Consider the following 12,234-nt stretch of genomic DNA (forward strand, 5'->3'; position numbering starts at 1 on the left):
TTGTAGCCGCAAACGATATCTATCTAACGATGCGTAACGTGCCTTGATTGATGCTGTCGTGTTGCTAGGACAGGCTTCGGTACGAACTGAAGTTTTGCTGATTTCAGGCGCGCTGCTTCCAAGGTATGGATTTTGTTGGTGTTTCTATGGTACTTATAGATTAGCTGTGACGTTGTAAATTTCACAGAATATTATTATTTTATTATATATTGATATTATATTATCCTTAAATCGTTAATTCCTTTTCGATGGCAATGCGGAGGTTTAGAACCTTCGTAAAATACTGCTGCCGACATCATCTTCGGCCGTCGATGCTTCAAGGTTATCATTGTGACGTCAAATCACCAATAATGGCTCGAAATTTTGACTTCTGCTGGTACCGGTACTCCAGTTTGTTTTTCAGGCGCAGTAACATACGGACGGAGCCCATTTGTGTACGATTACAAGCATCGATCTGCACAAAAACATCATTATTTGTCACCGTTGAGTCCTCATCATCTCCCGATGCAATTTTACGTTTGAAAAACTTGAATAAATACGTATATATTGGTGTGAAGTCTGTGTTGTCGCAGTACATGTACTGCCTTGGTGGCTTCAGTAGATCCGTATATTAATTTAACGCGCGATGTGTCGCTAAAGATTGGTGATAATGATGTAAAATATCTTTAGGTATTGACATCTGTTGAAAATCATTACCGTCGTGGAAATATATAACAAATAAAGTTACTTTTCCGTACAGGTAATCGAGCGAAATTGCCTGTCAGTAGCAAGTCTTGAATTTTGAATTCATTACCGCACAATGCCCCGACTGGCATGAACGCAAAACGGCATGTCAGATTTTCGAGACAAAAATACGCTCTCTCGATTTAGCGAACATATGGGGATACGCGGCGTTTTGAAGACAATCGGCAGCGAACATATGGGGATACGCGGCGTCGAAAGAGATAAAAAGGTTCTAAGAAAATCATATCGATGAAAATGCAGTAAAAAATGCTCCACAGTTTCAGGTACTGTGTAATGTTCGCATGTATCGTTCTACAAACAGCCGATTTTGCATAAGTGCATTTTTAGGCTGCTATTCCGTCAGTATATAATTTTTCGTTGTACATCATCATAATTACAGCGGTATTGAGCTGTTAACCCGGCCAGCCGCCGAAGGGATTAACTAATTGACATTCTCTGCTCTGAGAGTTATGGATAAGTTATTTCGGGAACATCTGATGATTAGATTCGTCTCTAGTGATCGCTTGTTGGTTGTCGAAGTTTGTCATATTTGACAGTTCACAATCTCGCAGTATTCTCCAGAGGCGGTCAGCAACGAAATATTTCTACCTGTTCGGATTAGACCTACACGAGAAGGAAGGGTCTACTTCCGGGGCGGCCAGCCAGTGGCCCACGAAAACGTTTAGAGTGGTCTACGAGGTATTTCTCGGAATCAGCTATATTATCAACAACCAAAACTATCCAAGATACTCATTGTGAACTTGCGAGGTTAACCAAACTTTGATTGGACTGACCGCGAATTTTGGGATGTTGATGATCAAAATATCAGTTCCGACGAATTTGCGTATAGGAAGTGTCAACAAACATGTGACTTCGCGTCAGCACTCACAGAGAGATCGTCGGCGATGAAACATTAGCACAAAATGATAAACGCCTGTTCGCTGAAATCTTCGATATTGATATGTCTAAGCGCGGAATATATCTGTCCTTGCCACATTAGCCCAGCATTTTACAAAGGCGGCCTGCAATATTTGCAAGTAACATTAATATTGATCGAGTTCGTTAGTAAACTATGAAAAAATCCGCGCCTCGCGCGGCTAAGACATCAATGCAAAGTGAGTTTTCATGACAATAAATGTTATCGATTTTGATGCGTAGTAATATAAGTCTTGTTTTCGCCGTTACCTAATCCGGTTCTCTCTTACTGGACTAATAAAAAAGGTCATCAACATTCACTTGGCCCGCGCAATGGCTCGTAAATCTAACGTTGCCCGCGAGCCGAAAAGGTTGACCACCCCTTGTCTACTCGCACTATTTAGTCAAGTGACGATATTTAAGGATACGATCCCTTCACTTCATCCGTTTTTGTGGCCAAATACATTTTTACTGTCACTTATCAGTGAGATTGTTGTCATGTTTACTGAGTCAGCTCATGTTGTGCAAACGTGCCAGACGCGACAAATTTCTATAATTCATGATTAAATCGGTCAATATGATCAGGAATTGCATAGATATTGCTAATAAATATTTTCATCCTCTCTCTGCTCGCGCAAACAGATTTGCCGGTAGAGCTGCGTGAGGTGTCTTGGAAAATGCAGGGCCCCTAAAAATATTTAAACATATTCGGGCGGACTTCTCGGTATAATGACTTCGTTACATAACTTTATTTCGTGACCAGCTCTTGTCTGCTATGTCAAGAGATATTAGAATCGCTCAAACCTACTAAACTGAAAGACGCACACGATTTCAAATAAGTATTTTTTCATTATCAAACATTTTTTCTGCGAGATGGCATTTGCCAGGTGGGGTTCAAATTGTCAAGATAGGAACATTGCGCGGCAGTCATTAGGGCGCCTATGGATAACTAAACATACATGTATTGTATATACATCGAAGTTTTTTGATCCTGATACGTGTCGTCCTTCTCGGCCAAGTTTTTCTCTCGGCTGATCGTTCTTGCATACTTCTCGGAGTCGCGTGTTACATGGCCTAAAACACCATGTCGTGGTGCGTCATGGTGCGGTAATGGCCGACGCCGAAATGTCCATTTCTATATACCATGCGTATTTTTCCAGTGGAAGGGTAACCAATATTGAAGATAGGAGGCAACATTAAATCGCGCGCAGCGTTAAAACATTTCGCAAAAGTTGCATAAATTTTCAAAAATACCTCCAGCCTACATATAGCCTACAAAGAGCCTACAGTCCCTTTTATTTGACGCAATAAGCAGGTAGTGGGCAATGTTCCCTCTAATTTTTCAAGAGTCTGCGCAAACACGACAACTCACTGCGCAGGCCCTCGAACAACAGTGCGCAACCACCCTCCAATAGAGTGATAAAACTATCTAAGGGGGGGGGGGCTTCGCCCCCCAGACCCCCGTACAGCCTCTAGGCTTCTACGGTAATTATCATGTACATTGGGTGCCCATTTACTAGTAGCGTCACTGAACGCGCGAAGCGCGAAAAAATTTCTATAATTCATGATTGCATCGGCCAATATGATCGGGAATTGCATATATATTGCTATCAATTTTTATCCTCTCCCTGCTCACATTATCAGATTTACCGGTAGAGCTGATCCAGTGAGGTGTGTTGGAATAGATAGGCCCTCTAAATAATAATAAAACATCTTCGGGCGTACCTGTTGATATAATGACTTCGTTACATGATGCTATTTCGTGACCCCCTATCGGCTATGTCAAAATATATTGAAATCGCCAAAACGTACTGAAGTAAAAGACGTACACGATTTCAAATTGGTATTTCTCAACTGGAAAATAATGTTCCCTCGATATGGCATTTGTCTTGTTGTGGGACTCGGATCGCCAGGACAGGAAGATTCGGCGCCAGCCATTTAGGCGTTGGACATTGACAATACACATGTATTTGTAAATATCGAAGTTTTCGGTCAGCACCGGGGCAGTCTTTTTCGCCCAAGGTTTTCTCGCTGCTGATCGTTCTGACGCACTTCCTGGATTCGCATGTTACATAGCCTTTAACTTCACATGTCTTGGCGCGTCATTGTGCGGTAATGGCCGAGGCCCAACTTCCCATTTCTATAAATCATGCCTAATTTTTGTTGGGAAAGGGTACCCAATAATCAGATATCTTACAATAATAAAACGCGCGTGGCGCGTAAAATAATTCCTGAAAAATGTCAAAAAATACACCATGATTTATGTTAATTCTCGAAATAATTTTGGACCCCCTTCGAGCTCGGCCCCTCCAATTTGGGGGTTTGGGGTGCGAAAGTTGCGGTCCTGAGTAAATCTTACGCAATGTTCATGCCAAGCGGAGAAGACTATCATTCGTTAGTTTCTCGCATATTAACTTCGAGCTAGCCCATTGTTATTTATAACTTTGTTAAACCATGTTATTGCGCCATTCCCAGAAAATAATGCGCTATAGTAATGATATCAGTATCGCTCACGAGGCCATACTAAAAAAATATCTTCCTTAAGGCGTAGGTGATTGTTAACTCTCATTTCTTCACGGAGCGCAATAGTTACCTTTGCGGGGCTCACTTGTACCTCGGTTTCAGACTTTCGGTGATAACACTATTTGGCCCTGGCAATGTTCCATTTTAATTTTCACGAATATGCGTGGCTGCGTGGTCCATTGGACAACAGTGCGCAGCAACTATAAAAAAAACATCATTTCTGTTTTTTTTTTGCGCAGCGTAGATTTTCTGTGTGCAGAGACCGTTTCAGCATTGCGCATTTGCGCACGTGCGCAGCTTAGAGGGAACATTGGTAGTGGGAGATTGCGGCAGACTGTGGCTACGGGCCGCATTATCATGTAAGACCGGAACAGTGTGCGAGCCGCTCAAAATTGCGTCGCGGGCCGGATACGGATCATGGGCCGCGTGCTGTCCACCCCCGATGTAGTGTGTTTCGTTCTTGATGTTGAGTGATTGTGGACCAAGCCCACAGCAAACATCCTTTAGTATTCGCAAACGGCAAGCTGGATATTTTGAGCGAACTTTTGTAACGAAGCAAGTAAAATTATTAAAATTGACTAGGTGAATTTTCGTTTAGTGTTGAATACCTCCGTGCTGCCAGCGCCATGCAGGGAGTGGTTTTAAGATGAAATGCAAAATATTTCGGCCAAAATGTTATAATTACGGGAAAAGTTGTATTATATGAAAAAGGATGACGGTGCAAAACCTACCAAGGTTCGTTTGTGAGCGCGAATCTCAAAATTTCAGAGGTTCGCACACAGACCGTGATCGTGAACTTCACGTTCACGGAATCACAAGTTAATAGATCAACGAATGCTATTTCGCAACAAATAAAATGAAAAATAAAATCGAAAGCGTAGAGTCCAATTGCAAATTTGGTGGGTCATCAATTTTTTTTGTTAGCGTCTATCGGTGGGAATGACTGCATGTAGGAATATTACACATTCTTGATATACCTTTTCGTTACTTTACAGAGGTTGAATTTCAATAATTGTTTTCGATACAATCTGGTCCGGATATTGTCGCTGATTTCGACAGCGTAAAATTTGATCTAAAGCGTCTCATCAAATAGAAGAAATGGCCAAAGTTCAAGCAATCGAGGTGAAGTATTTTGTTAATTTTTAGCAGTTCGCATCGAAAAATGATTGCTGGATTTTTGTCATATTTGTGATTCTTTTCAAATACGCATTATTTCTCCCTGAACCATGATTCTAACCTTAGAAGTGCTTATTAGATATAGGCTAATCCGTGATGTTTCTTCACGTCCACAATACTTCTCATCATAAGCCATTGAAAGGATAAATATATTATGAAGATATATTAGTACCTCTGACGTTTTACGACAACCTTGATCCTTGACATTCAAAAGAGGGGATTCGCCTTAGGAAATCATTGAGTAGGATAATAAAATATATCACTTGAAAATTTCGACGTGGATAAATAATTTCAGCTATGGAAATTCATGGCATTGCCTCGGGATCACCGAACTTTCTGTTTGCTCAGTATGTGATAAAACGATTCGTACTCGGAGATGAAGGGAATTATTTGAAGGTTTCAAGAGCTGAAACCATTCAATGTAAATGCGTTAGTCACGCAGATGGTTTCCACAATGATTATGTCAATACCTTGCATAGAAAACGTATATATATACAGATACAGCGTTGTGGGTAAAACCTGATCACAATGTATTGCTCTGCTAAAAATGATGAGATCACGATGTCTAAATCCAAGCCTATATTTTCGGATCCATATGTAGCTAATTGTATATATGTAGCATACAAACAAAATAAACACCATGGTACCAGATGTGGTCGTGGTAATCGCCGTTGCTATTCATGTAGAAGTATTTCTTTGAAATGCATGTCAAATTACTTTAAGTAGAAGTAAAAGTGAGAATGGCACACCCGGAGATGCATCATCAATTATAACTTGCCCTAAAGTCTCGAGAAATCTCCCTCAATCAATTTTACCGGTAAATCTGATCACGTGGGCTGAGAGAGGATTAATATTAGATAGTAATATGTGAAAGTATAGGCTTTTGGGAGTACAGAACTTCAATATTGCAGCAAACAATACGACAAAAATTCCTTCTTCATTTCGAACTTGGTTAACATCATTTATTGGCGTTCACTCAAGAAGCGAGCCAGTCGAAAAGCTTCGAGTGGAATCAATTTGGCAACACGAACTTATTGTTTGATGCATTACTTATATTAATGACGGAATTCATTCGTGAATCTCAGACAATCTCCGTGCTTTTGCGCGATCATAACCATTTCCCGGTAACTATTCATAAAATGAACACTATAGCCATTTCGATGAGTACAGAAAGACGATATGAAAACACAGAGTCAGGAGTTCCTCGGAAGTGGACATGAATTGTTCAACATAGGTAGGCCTATTTGACGTTAAGTTATTTCAAATAATAGCTGTACCCTGGAATGCGACCGTAGGCTACATAAGTAATGGAAATGTGGTATTGAATAGCAACAAGGTTGGCACCCATGGACTATATCGCCGATTATACATTAGTTACCGCGATACAGGGCTATTTCGAGCAGTTTTTATATTCAGTTTTACAAATCCAACTTGCGAAAAGCCGGTAGTTGTGTCTAACATGTTGAACTGTAAAGTACAATTTAAAAACATGGAAGTAAAACAATGGAACTGATGGTGGACGATATGGATTAAATATCTTCAATTCGTGTCTTTAATTCATAATATTCGTATTCATGATTCAAAGACCGGGAAAGGTATACCTGTTCCTATAGGGATTTCCCTGTAGGAATTAGTCCAGTGAACATGACACGATCTGAAGTCTTGCTATTGAAATTAAGGACTTATATCTTGATGGAGATGTGATCCGAAACACTAATAAAAACCTTCTTGTCAGGGGCGCGATCCATACGCCGGAGTTGAAATCCAGTCGGGTCAACGTCAAAATTATGGTGAAGATTGGAGCAGTGGTTTATTGGACTGTTGCAATGATATGTCGACGTGTGAGATTTGTGCCTTTTCATCTATAACATTTTTAAATTATAAAAAAGGATTTCGTACATTGATTTTCATAAACTGTGTTATTAATTACTTAATCGATTCAAAACCCCACAAGATTGCAATGCAATAAATAAGTTAGGTATGAATCGAACTGTTTTCAAATAGCGTTTCAATCAAAACATCAGTAGGTCAACAGATTGGCAAATAAAATAAGAACATATGTTTCACATGAGGTATGAGAACGGTATAGAAAACTGACGAAAGAAAACGTAACATGTACTGTACATAACAATAGAGAAACGAAATATACAAGGGTGCTGTGCATGATGGCGTAGCCAGGATCGATCGCTGTTAGCCCTCACCGCTCCGTATTTTAATCATTCTTTCGTGATATTTCCACTTAATTGCGACGCCTGTAAATTTTTGACACTATAAGACTTATGTATGTTCATAGTTCAGGATATATGTGGATGTGTTCCACATGTCACGCTTAACGCAATTACAAAACCATGTTCGGTTGTCATGATACTTCGACTTCGATACTACGATATGAAAATTTTATTCATCAATGATATCATTCCATCTAAAAAGTAGCCACAACTTTGTAAAATTTGCAGGTAGTGCATTTGGCTCAAATACATGATGTACATATATAAATAAAATAGTCTAAAAGCGGTACCTCTTTGGTAATTAAAGCAAGTACAAAGCAGTTTATTACCAGCTCCGAAAAGTGTGTATATAGCTGCTTATCTCATTTACCACGTCATTTTTAGGTTGGCAAGTCGGATGTTGTTCATGCATTTATGGGCCATACATGGCTACGAAATTAGACGAGAACTGCTTCGTCGGCCTTGTGGCACAGCTGCCCCTGCGATCTGTATTCAGAGTAAAGCAAGGCATCATGGTAAGAATCGGCTGATTCCCGACTAGGGAAATGTATTATTGAATTCATGCGTGCAGCGGTGCAGCCTGATCGCATTAATTTTTGCAACACTATATCATTTTTGTGCTTTGGCGAGTATGAAGTCATATCTCAGCTGTTACATCTCATTCTATGGAATTCAATGCAGTAATTCGTGGGGTGAACTAATCAGTAGTTATATTCTTTTGAGAGAGATTGTTGATTCGAGGATTACTTTTTGTTCCTTCGTTCGTAGTATATTATTGAAATAAGTCATTGTAATGGTGGTGCTTGGAATGCACGTAACGATGTCAATGGTATGAATGTTAACACCTGTAGAAGAGACAAGTTTTGATGCGAAGGGAGGTAACATTCGTGATATACCTTAGTAATATCAAACTTTCCCTTGACATATTCCACGGATCTTTACTTCAAGGTAATATTCGCCTTTTCGTAGAGTGCTGCGCGGTTTTTTTACTACGTTATTGTATAGAAATTACACACAATATATTCATCATTAACGATTATTACATGAAAACTGAAAATTTTGACATTTTTGACGTGAAAAACTTGATTTTGAAAAAAAAATTGCCCTCATGTATGTACATTAGGAGTTTGCGCACATAATGTTCAATATTACTACTTATCTTCATTTCTGGTTGGAATTGTCTGTCTTTGTTACGAAATAGTTTGTTCTGAAAAAACTTATTTAGACCTAACAACTGATGAATTCCTACATGAAAAAGCGTTATTTCAACGAAATTTGGAGATATGAAGAACTCCAGTAGGCTATTTACATCACGCATTAAGGTAGAAATAACTAAAAACTGTTGTAGTGCAACGAAAAATGCTTTCTTACATTTTCGGGTAGAAAGTGTCTGTCCTTATTAAGTAGCTTGTCAAGAATGGAGAAACAACGTTCAACAGCAGCAGTTGTTGGCTGGCAACAATGAAGTTGTGTGTACTGCTGGTGACACACCATGTTGTTTCATTCTAACAATACTGTCTACAACATCACAATTTTTTATATATTCTATATATTCTCGATATGAGAGCCAATTCCCACGTATGGTCTTGATTCAGTTAAGATATAACATCATGAGAAGCTGTTTGTTTTATTTTACCGTTTATGATTCACAAGGAGCAGACAATGGGCTGTCTACAACCGTAGGTATATAAAATACAGGCTATATACAAGATGTAGTTTTCAAATGATAAGTTTACAGACAGCGCAAGCATGCAAGGTACAAACGAAATGCATGTTGCAAAATTAAATTGACATTGTGTGCAATTTTGACAATTTGACAATTTTGACTTTGTTTGCAATGTCATAAATACGCCCTAATTACAACCCTCCACTGAAATGCATTGGTATTATGATGGGTTGCCTTTGTCTCTGTGGTTAAGTGTTGATAGTTCATCGATCATTTTTTCAGTGACTGCCTTGCTATAGTTCACGGGTGATAATTGATTCGCCACATAACCTATATGACGTCTCACTTTCGCCGAATAGGCATTTTCGAGGTATCCATTTAAACCTCGATGAGCTATGTCGGGAGTCTATATTAGCTAAGTCGATATCCATATCTATATCCAATTTTATCCATGCCCGCAATACAACTTATAGCATAGAATTACGGCATAGAATTGCATATTATCCACTACGAAGATTAGCTTAGCATGCTGGAAAATTGAAATGGTTCTGAGTTCCCCGCCAACAACTTATCCTGGCAGATAGCGCACTATGAGTCTTTATTCTTCCAATCCTCGTTTTACAGGGTTCGATCTGCAGCGACCTTATCTCCTTCATGTTTTGCGGGCCGTGCTCGGTATGCCAGCTAGCAAGAGAAATGAAACACCGAAAAATAATTTAATATGTCGGCTGACATGCACTGTAGCATATTCACTGGATTTGATTCATGTTTATGTATAGCCTACATTTGCGAGATTTTGTTTTTCAATTGTGTCGATCTAGTTGGCTATGGCATAGGATAAGCTCTTCGTAATTTTTGTTGTTGTCCTAGTGTAGTTAGGCTACTCTGTGAATAATTCTGTACTTTTAATGGTGAAATATAATCACCTCTCTCTTATTAGTATTACCGACTACTATGAATCAATTACATGTGACAATATATGAGTAAGAGGTACTTTATTGAACTTTAAAACTGTAATTTTATTGCGACCTAACTAAGCGCACAAATATTAGGAAATTAAATGCATAAGTAAAATCGCGCAAACCTAGACACTTGAACTATCCCCGATGTATTGAACGGCATCTGTAAGTCACTATAAAAAGTCGATGCTACATTTCCTAATCGTATATCGAGACCGCTACTGCACGATTCATGAGGAAGCCATTATTTGAACGAGTTTCGTATTTTTGTAAATAGCGGTCATCTCTATAAGTGGATGAAAGTGACTCACAAGTTGAACATGTTCTATATATTGTAATTTCGATGACTTTCAATAAATTATTGCAGTGTTCCGCAGCCCTGTTTAGTATGGGAATATTCTCTGAGTTGATCAAATATTATACGCGATGGTAATTTATTTAATTGGAAGAAATTGCGTATGAATGTAATCGTGTCCCTCTCGAGCACTGAGTTGACCTAAGTTCGCAAGTATTAGCCACCTAATACTTTTTATAGAATTATGTATATATATTCGAGTGCGCCAAGATATATTGCGATTCCAGTGCATCAGTTTACACGACACGACACGGTAGGCGGATGGGTGAATCTACGGTGGTACTATGCACAGTTTCATTCCACCAATACAGTGTTACACAGTAACACATATTGGCGGTCCACGGCATCAGCATTGGATCAACAGAACAATACCATGCACTGATAGGTTGACCCGGTGCACAATTGTTCGTGAGAGTTTACAGCGAGTAACTGAGACATTAGATTTTTCTTTGACGCAAACTAAGGCCGTTTTCAGCCGTCAAAGCTTCCATTTTTTGCAATTGTTCGCAGGCCTGAACTTTAATCCTTCCAGTATCAGGTACGCCGCAGAGAAGTTCACAGTCATTTCCAAACAATGTAGTGCTACATGAGGAGGGATCAAAGACATCGTTATATATAAAGTGAACCGTCCCAAGAACGGTACATTAAACGCCGCAAGCACACGAGCTGCTGGAGATTGACACCATATGGTGATTGTCACGATTGTAACTGTTAACAAAGTTTCCAGAAACAACCGCTAGCTTACCGCGGAAGAGTAATACTGTTTTTTAATTTCGCGCTATCGAAATAATTTTTTATTCATAGCAATACTCTGTAGTGTTACGGCGGGAGTCTAATTTGTTTTAGAGTCCGAGAGGAGTTGTTGTTATTGTTTGTGATATTCATGGAGTTTGTCGACTACTATGGTCATTTACACCAGGCCTCAAACACTTAGGTAGGAGTTCTGGGGTCGACAGTGGTTGGACTCGAACCCGCAACCTATTGGTCTTGCCGCTGTGGATTATACCACTATGCGCTATCTCGTCACACTCCGATAGGAGTAAATGAATACAGATACCGTGATGGAGCGGGCCATAAAGCAGGAGTGGATATTAGCCAGCGGATTTAATTTTTGGCCAGGTCCGGATCGACGTCGGATTCACACTTTTTATGAATGTCCGGAGTAACAGCGAGTATATTGTGCATGATTGAGCAAGCCAGAACCAGAGCGGTAGAGCGGTGCATGGGACCAGAGCCGGGATGGATATTGGCCAGATGTTCCAATTTTTGGCCGGAGCTGGATCAGATCCTGATTCATACCTATTTATGATACGACCGGAGTCTGATTGAAGTTGCATTATCACTTTGAGCGTGAGATATACGTTAGACGCACTCGGTCTGTGTGATCTTGAGACATTTGCAGGTTTGCATGTGCACCGTGAACCTTTTTCTTGAATTACAAGTCATACATACATTATTTTTCAACTAAATTGCAGTCTACCATAAAGCAAGATAACTCAATATTTTACAGATGATTTAAAGTTAACAAAAGTATTACTGACATTACATACCTTTAAATAATATCTTCTGGCTGAAAACTAGCAGGAAATATCTGCATTTGTTTTCGACTTGCAACCCAGCGGCGCTTTTTCAATGTACGATCCAAAACAAGTGGAAGTCAACCGTGCAACCAATACGTGCCTCCCATGA

General features: G+C 39.6%; 1 protein-coding gene and 1 long non-coding RNA gene across 2 annotated transcripts in view; both read left to right on the forward strand.

The window, feature by feature from the left end:
* LOC145435195 (cornifelin homolog B-like) overlaps positions 1-10,173 on the forward strand; it is a 150,616-nt gene extending 140,443 nt beyond the window's left edge. The window contains exons 2-5 of the mRNA XM_080312524.1: positions 5,157-5,283; positions 7,073-7,178; positions 7,950-8,080; positions 9,856-10,173. Of these exons, the coding sequence (XP_080168650.1) occupies positions 5,260-5,283; positions 7,073-7,178; positions 7,950-8,080; positions 9,856-9,951 (357 nt within the window). The 5' untranslated portion in view covers positions 5,157-5,259 and the 3' untranslated portion in view covers positions 9,952-10,173. The remainder of the gene's footprint in view (positions 1-5,156; positions 5,284-7,072; positions 7,179-7,949; positions 8,081-9,855) is intronic.
* LOC145446945 (uncharacterized) lies at positions 45-556 on the forward strand. The gene is made up of 2 exons (XR_013917400.1): positions 45-123; positions 392-556. It is a non-coding gene; the product is annotated as an uncharacterized LOC145446945 (long non-coding RNA).
* Positions 10,174-12,234: the final 2,061 nt, after the last annotated feature.

Source organism: Botryllus schlosseri, chromosome 1 (assembly GCF_051294905.1).
Source record: "Botryllus schlosseri isolate E-star chromosome 1, Bs_hap1, whole genome shotgun sequence".
Lineage (NCBI taxonomy): Eukaryota > Metazoa > Chordata > Ascidiacea > Stolidobranchia > Styelidae > Botryllus > Botryllus schlosseri.